Source organism: Malaclemys terrapin, chromosome 5 (genome assembly GCF_027887155.1).
Source record: "Malaclemys terrapin pileata isolate rMalTer1 chromosome 5, rMalTer1.hap1, whole genome shotgun sequence".
Classification (NCBI taxonomy): Eukaryota; Metazoa; Chordata; order Testudines; family Emydidae; genus Malaclemys; species Malaclemys terrapin.
The window spans coordinates 21,117,685-21,138,331 of NC_071509.1; the positions used below are offsets into that span (position 1 = coordinate 21,117,685).

The following is a 20,647-nucleotide window of genomic DNA, read 5'->3' on the forward strand; positions in this document are numbered from 1 at the left end:
AAATTGTTAGCCCTCTATAACACTGATAGAGAGATTTGCACAGCTGTTTGCCCCCCCCTCAGTATTAATGCATACTCTGTGTTAATTAATAAGTAAAAAATGATTTTATTAAATACAGAAAGTAGGATTTAAGTGGTTCCAAGTAATAACAGACAGAACAAAGTGAATTACCAAGCAAAATAAAATAGAACACGCAAGTCTATGTCTAATACAGTAAGAAGACTGAATACAGATAAAAACCTCACCCTCAGAGGAATTTCAGTAAGCTTCCTTTTACAGATGAGTCTCCTTCTAGTCTGGGTCCAGCAATCACTCACACTCCCTGTAGTTACTGTCCTTTGTTCCAGTTTCTTTCAGGTATCCTTGGGGGGTGGAGAGGCTATCTCTTTAGCCAGCTGAAGACCAAATGGAGGGGTCTCCCAGGGGTTTAAATAGATCTTCTCTTGTGGGTGGAGACCCCCTCCTCTTTCCTATGCAAAGTCCAGTTCCAAGATGGACTTTTGGAGTCACATGGGCAAGTCATGCATAGTCCATGCATGACTCAGAACTTACAGGTAGCAGCCATAGTTCTACTTGAACGTCCTCAAGTAGACGTCTTATGTGGATTGGAGCCTTCCAAGATCCATTGTCCATTAAGTGCTTCTTGATAGGAATGTGCAAGTTAAATGCCCATTCTCAAAAAGCTGACCAAATGTGTTTCTAAGGCTACTTAGAAATCAAGCAAGTACACAGCCAATATTCATAACGTCAAACACAAAAATGATACATTCATACAAATAGGAGGAATAGATTCAGCAGATCATAACCTTTACAGAGATATGTTACATGGCATATGTAGCATAAAACATATTCCAGTTATGTCATATATACATTTATAAGCATACTTCCATAAAGCCTTATGGGGTGCACCGTCACAGTGCTTTCATGATAAAGAGATTGCACTATGGTACTAGTATGAGGTGAATTGAAAATTACTATTTATTTTATTTTACAGGGCAAATATTTGTAATAAAAATAATATAAAGTGAGCACTCTATACTTCGTATTCTGTGTTTTAATTGAAATCAATATATTTGAAAATGTAGAAAAACATCCAAAATATTTAATAAATTTCAATTGGTATTCTATTATTTAACGGTGCAATTAAAACTGCAATTAATCACTATAAATTTTTTTAATCACAATTAAATTTTTGAGTTAATCGCGTGCGTTAACTGCGATTAATCGACAGCCCTAATAAAAATATTAAATAAGATTAGTCTGAAGACTGATCCTGAGGAACTCCACTAGTAACCTCCCTCTAGCTTTCTCTAACAAAGTCTCATTTATTGGCATTGCCAATCTCCAGGACATGGATGAATGCAAAATGTTGAAAAGTTTGTGTGACTTTTCCTGCACTATCTCAACTGGCATTTTCAGGGTATTTGCATTCACTGTAAGAGTTCCTGGAAGCTACAGTACTCATCTGATTGAGTTGAAGCAGCTGGGGTGACTGCTTCATCAAAAGAAAATATTGCTATTGGGATGGGCTGATCCTCTGTTTCTTGCAGATATTTCTGCTCAGTGTCTTGCTCCTGCTGATGTAAAGTGTATTGCACTAATTGACCTTCTTGAGTAGATCTGAAGGGAGAGAGATTTGACTCTAGAGGTGAGGCAAATGGAATAAGTCTTCCTATTTGATTGCATGCCCCCAAGGAGCCCAGAATGGGTATGACTGTATGCTATAGGGATATGGAGCTGCAGGCCATGGAGGGAGAAAACATGAAGGCCTTTAACTTGGAGACTCTTGATGTCTGTGTTTATAGCAATGTCCTCTAGATTCCTTGTCAGACCAAGCTGGCTCATAGGAAGGGGAGTGTGGTGAGTAGGAGGGTGATATTTCCTTACTCTGTTCAGAGATAAAGGAAGAGAGAATGTATTTCTTCAATAGAAGGAGTGTTCTAGGGAGCTCTGGAATGCCTTCCATGTATACTGAGGCCCTGGCTGCAGATGGTGCCAAGCAAGGAAATTTCTCTATGAGGAAAGCAGTGGTTGACTCCAGTTATTAGGTTACTGTTAAGTTGCTCATTACCATGAAGGTCTTTTGTATCAATAAGGCTTGCTCCAGAAAAATCTGTACCGCAGTGGCAGCCATCAACGTAGTGGGTCCTTTGGACGTCAGCGCAGAATGTATCAGTGCTGAGGAATTGGTACTGATAGAGGCACAGATAGGTTCTTCAGAACAGCCATGGTTATTTGGTAACCAGATGGTGCCAAAGTATCAGAAGGACCTGTGAAATACCTATTGGATGAGAAATCTGAGCAGGAACAGATACATGATGGGATTTCTGCTTTGATTTTCTGGGTCCCAGGGAAGTACACCTGTGTTTGCAGGGGCTCTTTTCTACCACTTTCCTCCAATGATGGTGCAGATGAAGTCTTTGTTGCTCTTCATGACTCAGGAGTTAGGAGAGTGCAGCATTTCTGAGGAAGAATAAATCTTGGAGCTTGGAGTAGATCTGCAGCTTATTGGACCACTAGCATAGATAGTCTAGTCTTTTCCCCTAAGGCTCAAATGGAGTGTTCTAGGAGGAAAAGCCTGAGGTGGGATTTGCTCGCTTTTTGTGTCCTCTTATGAAAAGAGCAACGTATCAAGCACTTATCTGGAATGTGTGCTTCACCAAGCAGAAGAGGCACTTATAATATTCATAATTAATAGCAATGGCTTCCTTACAGAAGGGATAGGATCTGAATCCTGGAGACTTGGATTCCGCCGCTGCAGCGAAGTTCTGGTACTGGGATAAAATCCTTCAAATTTTTAAGTGTCTCTTTTTTTAATGCATGTTAAACTTTACTAAACTAACAACTATATTAATTAATACAAAAAACAGTAACTAGAAGAGAAATAGACACTGCGGGGGTAAGATCTTGCTGCCACAAGAGGTTAAAGAGGAACTGAGGGATGGTTGGGCCCACTCTGCCCCTTATGCCCTAAGATACGGGCAAGTGTGTGTAGAGGTGGAGCACAATAGCATCTGGAGCACAGGCATGGCCCCAGTATGCTGTTATTTAAAATAATTCAAACTTATGCACACGGGGCACCTGTAGATCAGAAGTGGAATACATGTGGACAATCACTCAAAGAAGTTATTACTGCTGTCCTTGTTCCCTTCCATCTCCTCTCCTCCTGTCTGTTTGTTACCCTTGCTGGTTGTGCCCTGTCTAAAACTAGACTGTAAACTCTCCAAAGCAGGGACCATATCTTTCTCTTTGTTATGTAAAGTGTCTAATACATGACTGGTTGCAATAAAAATAATACAAAACATTTTCAGAGTTCTAGTGGATGAATTTCAGGGCAAAATAATTCCTATAATTGCTTAATAAAGTCTGAAAAGCAGTTTGGGGTCCATTTGGATAGAGGTTTCTGTATAAATGCAAGATCATTATTTGGTCCCAGATCAGACACTCAATATCCTAGCAATAGCTTAAGGACCTTTTTTTCTGAGACATCGTCTTACTTCCTTAAGTTTGTCCTGCTGGGCCTCTGTCATTGGCTTCAAAACTAGTCAATTGAATTTGGTATTGTTTTTATTAATATGTGCATGCAACCCCTTGTGGTGTGCTGGGTATATAAAAATAAATTAATAAAATGAACTTGTCACCAGTTGATCCTTTTCTGACCACCATCTGTCTACCGATCATGTGATGTCTCCAGCTGGGCACCCAAGAGACAGACCATGCAAGATCATTGTGACAGCATATGGTGCTATTTACAAATTTTAAAAGGGCAATAGTTGTTAGGCTGTCATATTAGCAGTTAAAAAGTAATGTTGTTTGGAGGCTAGGTTTTGTTAAGGAAGCCTGTCACTCAGTAGGTATATTTCTCACATGGAGATTTTTCAGTGGGTTTGGAGTAAAAGTTACTGAATAGAGAGATTCTGATTTTTTTTCCCTTCACATATTCCACAGTTCCTTGGTTGGTGCAATTTGGAATGAACAATAAAATACATAACATGGAGACCAGGCAGTGATGAGTTAAAGGTTTTATTGCATGTGCCTTTTACGGGCATTATGGGCTCCCCTCACCCTTTTCAGGATGCAAACCAATCTGTGTAGTTTTTAAACTACTGTTAAGATCAAGGATGTGGTTATGAAAAGACTTACAATTTATAGGATACTTAAGCATTAAGGATTGAGGTACAGAACATTTCCTGGGGATTAAGGACTGGCTGGGTGAGCCTCAGGCCATTAACCCCCGCCTGTCATTAATCTCCAGGAAATACCCTGCAGTGAGGTCGTTATTGCTGTTATATGCTGAAACTGAAAACAAACAATGGTGTGTGTTTTTATACAAGATGCTGTTTAATTTGAAATGTAGAGAATTAATGCCTTGTGCATTAGCTAGTCATATTGCTAGAATTGATCGATTCCATGCATCTTACTCTTTTATGATAGACATTATGGGGTTGAATGGGTGTAAGAAAGGAAAGAATTTGACCCATAGTGTGTGTCATACAATTTAATATGATAAATCAATGGTATTTCAGTGGTATATGTGAACAGAATTTAGCTCTGTACATAGAAAACTACCATAAAATGCTTACTTCACAACAAAGCAATTTATTTACAGTTCTAAGCATCTTGCAGCCTCTTTTTTTTTTTTTTTAAACTCAATGAATAATCCTTTTAGGTTCTCCATAAAGCGGGTGAAATACCTCTGCTACAGTCCTGAGGCAGCACACAGGCTGCATAAAATAGCATAAATAGCATCTAAATTACTTGGAATACAGAATACACATACAGTTATAGATACTTACAAAAGGCAAATTCATATTGACAGGACTACAATATGTGCTTAGCAGCAGGAAAGCATCTTAGGAAAAAAAGTGGCTTTATATTTTTTTGTAAAGATATATCAACGTGTGTGTGTGTGTAAGTAATAAACACTGAAAAGCTATTTTTGTGTTTTCCTAAAAATGATGCAGGCACTTTTTTAAGGAGACTGGCTGCATTTATTGTTTTGTAGATACACAGATATATTTTCATAAAGGTGTGTGAAGCTTTTTACAAAAAATCTTTGTAAAAGTGTGTGTGTGTGTGTGTGTGTGTGTGTGTATGTATGTACATGGCCTCAGTCCTTGCAACCTCCTAGAGAGTCTGTCAAGGCACAACTTAAAAGCTCATTCAGGCAACCAAGACCCCCTGCTAGCAGATTGTCTGCCTAAAAGGTAAGAGAAAGCTAAAAAGAAGTAGAAACTTAAAAGTAGCTTCTCAAAGGCTGCATAGATCTTTTTTTGTTAAACCTAAAGTGTTTAAAAGCTTTAATATTGATGGCCTGTCAACTTTGTCCTGATTCTTTGGCTTTCAGTTAAAAGGTTTTTGTTGTTGTAGCTTATGCAGTTGCTCTGTTGCTATGGAAACGTGACATCAAAATGACGTTTCTCTGTTTAAAAGCTTTTAACTAAATTCCTGCCTGTCAGATGTAGGCCCCATTTTGTGCACTCAAGCTTCAAGCTGTTGCAAAAAGGTTTCATATGTTCTGTTGTCATTCAAATTCTTTATCCACATATGCATGTCTTGTACTACAAAAACCTAAACTAAAAACTCAATCTATATTAAGTGTCCTCTTTTAAAACCCTTTTAGGTCAATCAGCAATGGCTGCAGCAGAAATTCCCAGTTACATTGTTTCTTCTCAGACTGAGAAACACAGAAGGGCCAGAAACTGGACTGATGCAGAAATGAGAGGTTTAATGCTGGTTTGGGAAGAATTTTTTGATGAACTGAAACAAACTAAAAGGAATGCCAAAGTTTATGAGAAAATGGCTAACAAACTCTTTGAAATGACTGGAGAAATTCGCCACGGAGAGGAAATAAAGATAAAAATTACAAATATGACATTCCAGTACAGGTAAGCTTCAGTTAATTCTTTTTATTTTGAGAGATTTTTAGCAGGGGTGACGCAGAGTTATTTGCCTTTCAGAAAAAGTCTCATACAGGAAATCTATAGATAAAAGGTTAAAGATTGTTCATATCGCTTTTAAAAATCTCTCCTGCCAGTACTATTATATCTTTATTATTTTCCCTCTCGTTTATTTTCAAACTCTGTTACAACTTTGTTTCTTTATAGTTAACTAATGGTGCTATGAAATATTGGAATGAAAATGTATTTGGTGTTAAAACAGATTTTCTTGTTTAGGGGGCTGATAATGTTAGCTTGTCAGCAGTTCCTGGCAGTTAAACTGCTGCAGTTTGAAGTGACCAGTTAGAATCAGTGTTACAAGTAAAAGTTCAAATACAAAATAATTTATTTAGGAATGAAGTTCCCAATTTTTGGCATTGCAAGTTGAAGGGTAATACTTCACAGGGCCAAAAATAATTGGATGTCTTATTACTGAGTGACACACATTGCTATAAGCAGCTCTAGCGAAACAACTATTATATCTGCAGAGAGAGAATCAATGTCCTCTGTAAATACTGCTCTAAGAGAGTGGGGGAAGGGGGAAGAGGTGTCTAGAACATGATAAAGACGAGGCAATGTCAGTCATGAGGGAAAGTTGGCTTGAAAGATTGAGACATTCGCACATTTGTTGTTTAGAAAAAAATATAATTTAGCAGAGATATTTGCATATATCTGCTTTAAAAAAAAATCTTATTGCTGAGAGACACAAACTGCCACATACTGGAAATCCTGAGTGGTCATTTAGTTATGTGTTTCTGATGCAAGAAAATCAAATATGTGATTCTTTTACTTCATCTCCACGAAAAGCTAGTATTAATAATAAAAGAGATTATTACAGCAGCAGATCATGTTAAAATTGCTTGCTTTTCTTTGGGGGCACACTTGCTGTATTTCATGCAGACATCACTCATCAAATAGAAAACTTGGGTGAATGCTATAAGCCCCTTTAACTTTGAATTTTCCCTTTCTCAGTTTGTCAAATCCATTAATATTGTCTTTAAGGTGTTTTCTGTAATGTCAAAGCTGGTATTTTATACTCAGCACTTAACATCTTCAAAGTGCTTTACAAACACCTACTTAATCCTCGCAACACGTCTCTGAGGAAGGTAAGAAAGTATTATCCACCCCCATTTTACAGATAGGGAGACTGGAACTGAGGTCATTATTTCCCCAAAGTTACAAAGCAAGTCACCCTCAAACCCAGAATTAGAACTCAGTAGTTCTTGACTACCAGGCCTTTGCTTAGCTCACTAAATCATGAAGCCTCTCTGCTAACAAATACATCCCATTGTACTTAGGTTTTACAGGTGTCCAAAAATACTGCATGATATTTTGAGTACTGTAATGGCTATGTGCAGTGGTTGTTTTTGTAAGCCTTTGTTCTGAATTTTCTTTCTGTTATTATCAATCACACAGTCTCAGTTTTTTTCTAGTTAATATTTTCTGTTAAGCAGCATTGGGAGGGGAGGGAGTAAAACATATAAACTATGGAGGAAAATTTACTTTTTCATTCCTGTATGTTTTCATTAACTTCCAGAAGCACTTTCAATGCATGCTGCCATGTTGTGAGGTGTATCAAAATGCACCGAGCTGCAATGCTCATTAAGATGCCAACTTTGGGGAGCTTGAAGACTTCCCTGTGTTGGCATGTTACTGTTTTAATACATTATGGAGTCAGAAATACACTTATAAATGTCAGATTTTTGTTGTTGTTGTATAATGGAGACTTAAGTTTCCTAATATTATTTGAAGACAATGTAATGTAAAGTAAACAGACAAGCAAAAGAGATTACTCCCAATTTGTTGTATTTTCTAATTATTTCTCCTTAATATGTGGAGATGGGAAATATTACAATGGACCTACTGGCTACCACTCTGCTGTCTGCTTTGCTTTTGGACACCTGAGTTTCAATTCATGTTATGGGGTCTGGAGGATACTTGGAGATCACGTCATGCATCATGTTTCAGTGCACTGTGGTGTGAACTGAAATGGAGGGCACGGAAAGCATGAAAAATGCTCTGTATTCAGATAGTATTTTGTAACAAGTATATGGAGTTGTTAAAATTGATCTACAAGTATTTAGCAAAAGTAGCAGGATAACCAGGTCATTTAGCATCTAAATTATTATTATTTCCCTCCACCATCCCAGTCACAAATTGTAGACTTTTATTTCATGAAATATCTGTCTATCATCTGTCTGTGGTATTACTAGGGTGCTTATCACCATAATAATAATTTGCCAGTGATGTCACCATCAAAAGAAATCAGGTTAGAGCATGGAGCCAGAAAATACTGATGTTTATCCACATATTACGAGTTCAGAAAGAAAAATATTCCTCCCTCCCCAAAAAAACAAACCAAAACAACCCTACAATGTAAAAAGGCAGCCACTTACCTGAGCACCTCTGCTGGTTCTATGATACAGGCATATTTAATGGTGAATGTGATGTCGCTGGTGCACTGCGTGCGGGGACATCTCATGGAGTGGGTAATGGTGACTTGCAGCTTCAGGGATCTAAAATGGAAATAGGTAAATTTGTACTTAATAATCCTCTTACATATTTATCATAATGCCTTTTAACCTGAAGGATTCCATAGCACTTTATGGCTGATCCTGCAAATGTTGCTACTGAATGTAGTACTCATGGTTCTCAATGGAAGTCTTTGTTCATTATGCAGCAGCGGTCTAAAAAGCAGACAATGCTAGAATGCATAAGGAGTAGGTTTTAAAAATAATGCTACAATATAATAATATTGTTATATAAATCAATGGTAAGCCCTCCCCTTGAAAAAAATTCCAGATGGGGAAATACTGAAAAGTTTGGGACTTTTTACTTTAAAGAGAGGACAAATCAATAAAAGGCAACATGACAGAGGCATACAAAGTAACAAATGATATAGAGAACGTAAACCAGGTGCTCCTTTTCCCCCTTTCCTTATAATAACAAAGTTATTCAATGAAATTTAAAAACAATTAAAGAAGATACTTTTTACAAAACACATAATTGGCAGGTGGAACTCACTGCAACTAGGTATCATTGACACCAAGAGCTAAGTAGTATTTTTTAAAAGATTAGACATTTTGTAAGGATAACGAGAACACTGGTCATTTAAATTAGATATAATTTTAAAAACATATGAAGTATATAAATCCTCGTGCACCATGAATTGTCTGGGGCTAGGAAGAAACTTTCCCTACGAGCAGTCTATTCCACAATTGTCCACTAAGAGGTTTCTTGCATCTTCCTGTGAAGCATTTAGTATTCGCCACTGTCAGAAATAGGAGATTGGAATAGATGGTCTGATCTGGTAGGTAGTTTATGCACTATTACGAATAGTCCCAGTCCTTCATGGTAATAAGCACCTTGCCTAAAATAAATGTTTGCCTGTCTGCAATACATAAAGGAATCACTTCATTCACCACGGCAACCAAGGGCCTAACCTACATTAAAAATGTAGTGCAGATGCAGCTGGGCAAAATCCTACTATAAGAAAAAGTGCAGTGGAAACTTAAGTATCTAGTTAGGGCTGATAGGACACTGGTTTTTAATGTTCTGTGTGAAAGGCTCTGTGCAGTAAACTGCATGTACACCTCTACTTCGATATAACGCTGTCCTCGGGAGCCAAAAAATTTTACCGCGTTATAGGTGAAACCACGTTATATCGAACTTGTTTTGATCCACCGGAGTGCGTAGCCCCGCCCCCCTCACTCCCCGGAGCAGTGCTTTACTGCGTTATATCCGAATTTGTGTTATATCGGGTCGTATTATATCAAGGTAGCGGTGTACTCCCATTTATCTATCTTGGTAGGTGAAGGTCTTAGTCAAGCGTGCCGGGATTGAAAGTTAAGGTTTCTGATAGAGTGAGTATCAAAAGTTCTGCTTACATTACTAAGTCATCTCCTGCAGTTTAGAATCGCTTAGAATATGTCCTGAAGTTCTTTCTACTGTGTTGGCTACTTGGGCATTCAGCACCCACAAACCTACAATTAGTCCTTCTAAAAGAAAATACATTCCTATCATCACTAATATATTGATCTTAATGTGTGCCAATATACAGTATTAGAGAGAGAAGGGTGTGTGAGGTAATGTATTTTATTGGACCAACTTATATTGGTGAAAGAGACAAGCTTTAGAGCTATTATTATTATTTTACTACTGATATAATATGTAATGACTTGTAAAACAAAATACAAGGATTATAGAATATGCACACTAAACAATATGATAGTTCTAATTCCTTTTGATGCTTTAAAAATAAAGGCTGTGTGAATGCAAATTCGTTATTTTTTTGAAACCAGCTCCTCTCTCCTTCCCCCAAAAATTTGAGGAAACAGGATGCAATTGTTACATTTTAATTTGAATTGCAGTCAATTAATGTTAATCATTGGTAAATTTGAATCAGTCTCATGATCTGAATCATAGATTAATTTTTTTAATTTTCATGTGTACGTGACAGCAATTAAACGTAGTGCCTTGTGTAATTCTTCACCATATTCCATGATATTAAATGACTGGAATCTTTGACCTTTGCTGCAGCAATGACCAAAGATAAGTGCAGCCAAATTACTGCAGAAAGTTTAAATTTGAATATTTTACCAGCTTTCTCTTCAGTTTCAATAATTCATTGCAGACTCACAATTTAAGTATTGTACTTTCCTACATTTTTCTCTCCTGCATCATTGATTTGTGCATGAACAGTGTTATTTATTATTTATTTTGAAAGCTTTTTTCAGAAACCCCAGGAGATGAAGCTTGTTTCCATTCCTCCAGGCTAGTAGTAATATCAAACAAATACCATAATAATAATAATTAATAATAAATTAATAATACCCCCCAAACCCAGCAATAGTGTGTTGAACAGAGAAAGAGTAAAAAAAATCAAGTTATAGATTGTATGTATTTGTTCTAAGTAGTCATGGTCTTTAAAAACTTGCTCTAAAATTTAATGTTTTCATAATTTTATTTTAAAGGTATTTTAATACTCATGAAATTGCTGGATTAATTGATATAGCGAATACAGTCCTAGTTATCCACAAAAGAGGCAATATAAGTACAATTTGCTCCACCAATGTGCCTCAACCAGATGACAGAAGGTCCTGGAAAGTGGTTAATTAGATCTCAGTGCTCATTCAGTTGTTGATTTTGCTGTAATAACATGGCCAACAAGATTGCCAGTTGTGGTGGTAACGTTTTTTTGTACCTTGAATTTCTGTCCACTGGGAACAGGACTGAGATCACTAACTCATTTGAGATCATTTTCAGTGACTTCTGATCTGGGCTGGATTTAAACTAGTGTTTTAGAGATTAAAAAAGTCTGTATCTTATTAAATAGTTCCTGAGCCTATTTAGTTTATATAAGTGTAAGCGGGGGAATGGTCCCGCTCTTGTGGGGAACTTTCCTGGCTTCTGCACTACCCCTGTGGAATCGGATAGTGAAAGGACCTGAGTCCTCACTCCCGCTTCCTTTACCCAGATGCCTGCCTGACCTTGAAGGACTGCTCTTCCATGCGGCAGAGTCCTTGGAACCTTAATAACGTGGTCCCAGGATTCCTGGGAGGCTTAACCCCCAATCTTGTCATGGTCACTTAGGACAGGGGGTAGAGTGTCCCCAGTCCGGAGTACTCTCTCCACAACGGCCACTACCCTGGCCCACTGCGCACTACATTAAGTTCAAACCAAATACAATTTATTAAAGAGCAAGACAGTAAGAAAAATAAGGAAAAAATTAGACAGGTTAAAGGAATCAAGTAATCCTGCCCTGCTGGCATGGGGAAACCACAAACAGCAGTCTTTGGGATATGAGGGAAGTTCACAGCCTATTCTTCACATGTCCCAGACCACCTCCTCAAGCACTGGCTGTGCTGCGGTGACACTGTGGGTCAGACACCTGCTCTGGCAGTTGCCACACACCCTCAGGCTCTAGCTGGCAGGAACCCTTCTCCCCAATATCGGCCCTCCCAACGGGATCATGGACCCCCTCCAAGTCCAGCCTGCAAGACCTCTTGTTTGACGATATCTCCTTGCACTGGGCCCTCTGCCCAGGGTCCCCCCTCACTCTTCCCAGCTGTTCACCGCACTCGGCTCTGGTGTTACTTGTGGCACAGAGGGCATTCACTCCCCAGCTCTGGGCCCCCAGCTCCCCACTGTAACTCAGCCCTGGCTCCCTGTCAGCACGGCTGGTCTGCGCTGCCCCTGGCTCTGGACTGCTCTGTCTCTGTCTGCTGCATTAATTTTTGTTTATTGCCCGTGACCTGTCCGTGATTTTTACTAAAAATATCCATGAAAAAATCTGAGCCTTATTCATGGGTCCCATTTAATACTAACATTCTTAGCTATTTTACTGTTGATCATTTTATGAGAAAGCTTTTGTGGGGCAGAGTTAGAACATAAGAACAACCATACTGAGTCAGACCAAAGGTCCATCTAGCTCAGTATCCTGTCTTCCAACAGTGGCCAATGCTAGGTGCCCCAGAGGGAATGAACAGAACAGGAAAACATCAAGTGATTCATCCCCTGTCGCCCATTCCCAGCTTCTGGCAAAATCATAATAATGGACAACTGTGATACGGGGGAGTAATTTGAGTGCTGTTGTAGAGACAGAGTTGGAATAAAATGCTGTTGTTTTACCCAATGCAGCCTTTGTTTGCTTCTATATGCCATGTTCCCACTTCTTTTCCGTGGTTCTGGACTCCCCCTCCCTATCTTTTCCTCTCCCCTCGGTATCATCCCTTTGTCTTGCTCCACCCCAGAGTCCAGATTCCATCAGCTTCACTGCTGCCCCTTTTAAGTCAGCAGAGTGCTCCGGCCCAGTTTGCAGTGGGGATCAGTATTCCCAGTCTGTTGCTGAAATAAGCAGAAATCCACACACTGCATTTAGAGTGAGAGGAGTGTTCGGACACCTATTTAGTTCTGAATAATAGCATCCTCTAGCAGTGGCTGGACAAATCTGTGGATATTTCTTCAAAAGTGTGATAGTACTACATAAAGGGAGGGCCATGGTGCACAGCTGAACTTAAGCATAAAGAATAAAATCCTGACACATTTACTCAAGCAAAACTCCTGCTCCCTTTAATGGGAATTTTGCTGGAGTAAGGATGTGAGATTTAGCTCAAAATCATAATAATGGATGACTGTGATACAGGGGGAGTAATTTGAGTACTGTTGAAGAGACAAAGAGGCTGATGACATCTGAAAGCGGTAGTTGTCAAAGAATCTGATTCAGAACAGAATAGTCCTGCCCTTAAACGTCTCTACTCAGTCAGAAAGAGCCCAGTGTTCCTAATTTAGACTTCGAAGTTCAATAAACAGCAGCTCCCACCGAAAACCCACATTTTAATTATCATTACAGTCTTTATTTAGTATTTACCCTAAGATTGTGAGTTTATTGATAATACAGTTTGAGATGTTCTGCATTAAAACAATGAAATCTGAGTACATTAGGCCTTGCCAATACATAGCACTGCACAGTTGTAACTTGCATGGGGAAACCCTTGTGAAGTAAATAGAGGTGTACAGTGTGTACCTAGCAATGTGTGGCAATAGAAGAAAAATACTTTTATTGCAAAGAATTTTAACAACTAAACAAAAAAGTATTTGGTATTAAGTTGATAATTTACTGTGTGTCCTATAGCTAGATATTGTGTAACAAAGAAGCCATGTGTCAAAGATAACATTGTGTCACTGGTCTGATCTGATTGTGAAATTACAGCAGCAGTTTGCAAAGCATGTATGACATTAAAATTTTGAATGCATAGAGAGAATAAGAATAGATTGTGTTGTGCAAGCTTTGCTATTCATTGCTATAATATGCAGCTCACCTGTAGCTGGAAAAGCTCATCAAACCTTGAAAGTTCAGAGAAGAACACTGACTATTTAAAAACCCAAACAAACTAATTTGCTGTTCTTAACTTCCTTCCCACCAGTAGTTGTCACTTCATCCTAGTCTGCTAGCCACATGTTGGACCATTGGAAAGGAAGAACTTCAAATTTTCCACACTCCCATCTCTATTTGTCACCATTGTTATCATGTTCAAGTTTATTTTCCTCTAACAGTCCTAATGGCAGCTGAAGAGATGGGTGTTATATCTTCCTACCAGCAGATGGACGCAGGAAAGTGTGTTGTGGTATTCCCCAAGAAAAGGACTGTACAGCTATCCAAGCTCAATACTTTTCCTGTTTCCAGAAGGTGGAAATCTCTTTCTGTTTGGCAGAACCAGCCTGGAATTCAATTAAAAATATACAAAAACAGCATTTACATTTTTTTTAAAAAATTGTTTTTATTGGTTAAATTAACCAACTTTAAATGTGCTGGAAACATGTTTTTCAGGTTGGTCTGAAGTAAACAGGATGAAATTCAATAAGGACAAATGCAAGAAGGAACCATCAGTTGCACATATACAAAATGGGAAATGACTGCCTAGGGAGGAGTACTGCGGAAAGGGATCTGCGGGTCATAGTGGATCACAAGCTGCATACGAGTCAAGACTGTAACACTGTTGCCAAAAAAAAAGGGGGGGGGAGCAAATATCATTCTGGGATTTATTAGCAGGAATATTGTAAGCAAGACTCAAGAAGTAATTCTTCCGCTCTACTTCATGCTGATTAGGCCTCAACTGGAATATTGTGTCCAGTTCTGAGCGTCACACTTCAGGAAAGATGTGGACAAATTGGAGAAAGTCCAGAGAAAAGCCACAAAAATGATTAAAGGTTTAGAAAACATGATCTATGAGGGAAGATTGAAAAAAATGGGTTTGTTTATCTGGAGAAGAGAAGACTGACGGGGGACACAACATTTTTCATGTATATAAAAGGTTTACAGGGAGAAGTGAGAAAAATTGTTCTTTATCCTCTGACATTAGGAAAAACTTCCTGTCAGGGTGGTTAAGCACTGGAATAAATTGCCTACAGAGGTTGTGGAATCTCCATCATTGGAGATTTTTAAGAACAAGTTAGACAAATATCTGTCAGAGATGGTCTAGATAACATTTAGTCCAGCCTTGAGTTCAGGGGTCTGGACTAGAAGACCTCCTGAGGTCCCTTCCAGTCCTATGATTCTATGCTTCTATGTAAAATCAACTGATTTATTAAACAAAGGAAGTATTAAGTGTATTTAGTGATTAGACAGATTGGTTCTGGTCACCATGGGCCAGATTTTCAAAGGTATTTAGATGCCTAAAGATGTAGATAGGTGCTTAGTGGGGTTTCCAAAAGTGCATAAGTAGGGTAGGTGCCTGATTCCCATTGAAATCAATGGGAATTAAAGAAATAATCAACATAGGCATTTTTGAAAAACCCTTTAGACAGCTGCATCTTTATCTGCATGTTTAGGTGCCTAAATCTGAAAATATTGAAAAGCTGGCCTCACATCCTTCATATTTTTAGAATTAGTAGATCTTCTTTTCTTTCACCTGGCTTTTATTAATACATTGGAAGAGGAAACAAGCATTTGTGCTTTTTCAACTTCCAATCAGTTTCTCGACTTTAAATGACTAGTCCAAATGAAGGAAATATTCTCTCTCTGATTTCTATCTTAACTGAAACTAAAAATAATTAAAGCAAAAGTTTGTCTGCACAACAGAAACTAAAAGTACATAATTTGGAAAATGTAAATACCAACATTAGGTCCATCATAAAGACTGAGAACAATACGGATACTTAGTAATGCAGACATGACATTGAGACATATTTTAAAGCTTGATTTTGACCAAAGAAATTAAAGATGTTTCTGCCCTGATTCTGTATATAATTAAAAAATCAGGACCCTTTAATTCATTAAAATTTGAGGCAGGCTCACTGATATTTTTATTTATATAAATGATTTTAATGGATTATGGTGAGTTTAGGCCTTAACATAGGGTGTCATAATTTCAAATTTAATTTTAAATAGCTTTATTTTAAAAAATCATTTAATTTAGATTCTAAAACTCTGATTTGAATAATATTCAAGTGTGTGTGTGTGTGTATATATGTGTGTGTGTGTGTGTATGTATGTATACACACACACACATTGATTTATATCTACTCTGGGCATTATGATGATCATCATAGCTATTCAGAACTTTTCAGCATCTTCAGATCCTCCTCCTCCAGATTCCCCTGCTACTTTATCTAAGGGAAAATTTCCATTATCTGTTAGAATAAAGCCTATGACATAGTTGGTCAGTTCTAATTCCATTTACAGAGGGATGGGGTACTCTCACTAGCCTAGTGGTCTCCAACCTTTTTACGCACAAGATCACTTTTTGAATTTAAGTGCAACCTAGGATCTGCCCCTCTCTGCAGGCACTGCCCCCGCAGCTCCCATTGGCCGCAGTTCCCTGTTCCCAGCCAATGGGAGCTGCGGGGGTGCTGCTGGTAGGCAAGACCAGCATGTGGAGACCCCTGGCCCTCCTTCTCCCGGGGCCTCAGGGGCATGCTGGCCGCTTCTGGGAGCGGCGCGGGGCCAGGGCAGGCAGGGAGGCTGCCTTAGCCCCACCGCCGGACTTTTAGCATCCAGAGATTGTGATCGACTGGCAGAGGCTCCAGGATCAACCAGTTGATTGCAATTGACTGGTTGGTGACCACTGCATTAGCTCTTATTAAAATATGCTGTTTTAAACCCTGATCAGATTTGTCATTTTGTAAGAGGGAGCAACCAGCACTGTTATAACAAGTGTATTCATTATCAATTATTTAAATGGATTCTCTTCACTAGTAGAAGCTGTTATTTTTTAGTACTGATATTGAACTCAACTTGGGGTAATGTGCACCTTTTCACCACTGGACAAAATCATGAAAATAAACTGATGATCTCACTTGATATCAAAGGCCAAAAACTGCTATCTAATTTTATTCTTATTAAGGATTTTTAGTTGGCCTGTAAAATGATCGGTGTTATCTTTTGTGACTGAAACAGATTTTTGAGATAGAGGTTTAAGATCTGTATGAAATGCTTGTTTCTGTGTTATCAGACCTTTCTCTTGTATGCCTTTACAGGAAATTAAAATGCATGACTGATAGTGAAACCGTCGCACCTGACTGGCCTTATTACAAAACCATTGATAGAATCCTGTCTAAAGTAACAGACCACAGTGATGTGAAAATGCATGAAAGTCAGCAACCAGGCCCTTCTACATCACAGACTGAGGCCTCGCAGTCTCCATCAGCTAAGTCTACACCTCTGTACTTGCCATATAACCAGTTTACGTATGAAGGAAGGGAAGAATGTTTTGAAGATGAACATTCAGAGAGCTCATCAAGCTTACTTTCTTATAAGTTGAGGTGGAATTTTTTATTTTCCTTTCTCATATTTCATACATTAGACTAGTTCTATTATGTAATTGGAAAACTCTAGAATGTTTACATTAATCACTCTTGCCATTGCTTTTCTTAAGTCACAAGTGAGATGAGTTTGCTGGTCTTTACCTAAACAGCTAGACTAAGGGTTTCGTTTTTGTCTATGGGGTACGTAAGCACCACAAAATGCCACGCAATATTGTCAACATTTAGCATGGGTCCCTCTGCTTATGAGAGGCATAGCATTTCTACCAAAGTAGGAGTGGCCCAGACTAGTACTGCAGTGCATATGTATAACAATGTAGGAATTATTACATGTTTCTTAGCTTCATTTTGCCTTGCTCTAGCCATTGCTATTACCTTCAATATGAGTATGAAATTTCAATAGGGTCAACTATTATTAAAATGTGTGTGTGTGTGAGAGAGAGAGCACGTGCATGCTTTAAAAATGCAAATCAAGTATTTGTTCAGACTTGATGAAATTATCAGTTATGCTTCAGTTTTCCAACAAACATCTTTTAAAGTGCATTGCAGCCACTTTTAAATATAATTAAATAATATGAGGAATGCAAACATGCTTTTCCGTTGTTAACATTTGAATCCCCTGGACAGCATGATTTCAGCCTAAAGCAGTGTTGTAGACACGACTCACATTTCAGACTTCACTGCTCTCAGTTTTCATCCTAAAAATGTGGTGGAAATGAGAACTGATTGCAGTCCTCTGTTTGTCAGAAGAAAATATTAAGTTCATTGTAGAGATCCTTATCGTGAGTCTGTGCAATACAAAGATTTTATGGATAACAGTAAAATTACAAATCAATCATGCAATCATGAAACTGTTGAACTAGAATCAAAACCACACAAACTAGTCTGGATTAATGGGCTTTCAGGCCTACGTTTGAGTAGTTTGAGAGCTGAGGGAGTAGAGCTGAGACTACTTCTTTCAATGAGTTTAGCTGTCCCCAAGCAGCTGATGATTTTAAATGTATTTCCTGTTTGCAAGTATTTACAGAGTAATGTCTGTGAATAGCTCTTGGTCTGTAGCCATATATCAATTCACAAATCATTCTTGTACAATTAGCAGTTCATTGTAAGTATTTGATGTCTGATATTCTTGTCTGGATCAGCATAACTCCTGGAATCATGTTTCTTTTGCAAACTCAAAATTTGATTTCTGCAAATATTCTTTAATATAAAATTCATTGTGTCTGCAAACACATCTACCTGTAAATGCAATCACTAGAATATTTGCTAACACAAACAGGGTATTTTAAAAAAATGTTTAAGGTATTCATCCATCTCGCTTGAGGAAAAACTGCAGGATGTTTGCACCTTGGACTGCCAGCAGCTAAAAGTGATACTTGTGATAGGTATTACAGCCTTTTGTATCTGGGCATAGAATGACCCTCATTTTGTATTAGAAGTATTTCTGGGTGGGTTATAAAAGCATAATGTAAAAGATGCAGCTGTGTGAAAGGGAGTCATGAAAGAAATGGTTACTTATTGAAACTATGGTTCTTTGAGATATGATGCCAACATGTATTCCACTTAGGTATGTGCTTGCCCAGCACATTGGAGCAGGATAAATTTGCTTAGCAGTACCCACAGAGGGGCGGCACTTGCATCTTGTGGCCATAACTCCTCCTTTGGCTATGTGATGTAGTGCCGCCATGCCCCTCCCTCAGTTCCTTCTCACCAAACGCCCGGACACAAGACTCCGATGCAGAGGGGATGGAGGGTGGGTCGTGGAATACATATTGGATTCAAAGAACACGTTACAGTAAGTAACGGTTGTTTCTTCTTCAAGTAGATGCAGACGTGTATTCCACTTAGGTGACTCACAAGAAGTATCCCTCGCCCGGAAATAGCGCTCGTAGTCTACCTAAATAAGGACTGCGGGCCCATGGAAGATGTGGTTATGGCGTAATCGTTTTTGAATGTATGTATCAATGACCACACAGCAGCCCTGCAAATGTCAAAAATATGGAAATGTCACTAAGGCATGCTATGGATGTTCCTTGCGCCCTCGTAGAATGAACTCACATCTGCTGAGGGAGCATAGCCGAGGCTATTTCATATGCATTTTTGATGCAGGATGTTATCCATTTGGAGATCATCTGCAAAGAGACCACATGACCCTTCATGCGATCTGCACATGACACAAACAAATGAGGTAAAGCATAAAATGGTCTAGTCCTGTCCAGATAAAAGATGTCCATCACTGGACATCTAAGGTATGGAGATGCTGCTCCTCCAGAGATGAGTGCGGCTTAGAAGAGAACACAGGTAAATATACCATGTGGCTCAAATGAAACTGAGAGACCACTTAAGACAAAAATTGTGAGTGGATCATAGTCACCTTGTCTTTGGAAAATTGTGTATAAGGAGGCTCTGCTATAAGAGCCTGCAGCTCTCACACTCTCCTTGCAGAGGTTATCGCTTCCAGGAATGCAGTTTTCTGACACAAAACAGAAAGGGACAAGCCACCAGGGGCACGAGCAGAGATCCCAATAAGGATGCTAGGACTGCGTTAAGGTTCCCATAGAGTAACTGGCTCTCAGACTGGGTGGATGTAGACAAAGGAGCCCTTTTAAGAATCTTGTTACCATGGCATTGGAGAAGACTGATTTTTTTTTTTCCCCCTGAATGGGGGGATGAAATGCCAGTATCGCTGCCAGATGCACTTTTAATGAACTAAACACAAGCAGGTACTCCAAAATGTTCTAGATAGAGGCCAGTATTGGTTGGCTTCGGTTGGCTTAATGACCACACAGAAAATCATTTCCATTTAGCTGGATAGGCCATCCTAGTGGATGCTTTTCTACTGTTAAGGAGGACCTGTTGGACAGCTGCCAAACACTGCTCTTCCTTCTCATTCAGCCATACAGCAGACACACTGTGAGATTCAGGGAGCTGAGTGCAGGATGCAAGGTGTGTGTTTAGTTCTGAGTGAGTAAGTTGGGATGGGGAGGAAGCCGTATGGGAGGCTGAATAGAGTGCGAAAAGGTCGGACAACCAGCACTGTCTTGGCCATGCTGGGGCGATGAGAACGAGCATGGCCTGATCTGCCTTGAGCTTGAGGATGACCTGAGGTATGATCAGGATTGGGGGAAAGGCATATAGGACAGCCAAGTGCCAGATGAGGTGGAAAGCATCAGACAGGGAGCTTGTACTTGGGGCCCTCTTAAGAACAGAACAGATGACATTTCCTGTTGTCCCTTGTAGCAAACAGGTTGATCATTGGGATGCCCCAAGCAGTGAAGATGACCCAAAGGTAATTTGTCTTCAGGGACCATTCGTGACTCAGGGAAAAATACCTATTGAGATGGTCTGCGAGATAATTCTGAACCCCAGGCAAGTGAATGGCTATCAGAGCAATGCATCCGACGAAGTGGGCATTCACCCACGAAAGCTTGTGCTCCAATACATCT

The 20,647-nt window shown here is 39.1% G+C and overlaps 1 protein-coding gene across 3 annotated transcripts in view; it reads left to right on the forward strand.

Moving 5' to 3' along the window:
- The window catches only part of MSANTD1 (Myb/SANT DNA binding domain containing 1), an 81,048-nt gene that overhangs the window by 43,604 nt on the left and 16,797 nt on the right, over positions 1 to 20,647 (forward strand). Inside the window, exons 1-3 of one of the 3 annotated variants that reach the window (XM_054030690.1) lie at positions 5,141 to 5,207; positions 5,624 to 5,888; positions 16,917 to 17,201. In XM_054030690.1, the coding sequence (XP_053886665.1) occupies positions 5,635 to 5,888; positions 16,917 to 17,201 (539 nt within the window). In that variant the 5' untranslated portion in view covers positions 5,141 to 5,207; positions 5,624 to 5,634. Of the gene's footprint in view, positions 1 to 5,140; positions 5,208 to 5,462; positions 5,507 to 5,623; positions 5,889 to 16,916; positions 17,202 to 20,647 lie in introns of those variants that run through there. The other 2 variants (XM_054030689.1, XM_054030688.1) reach the window with 2 other exon arrangements.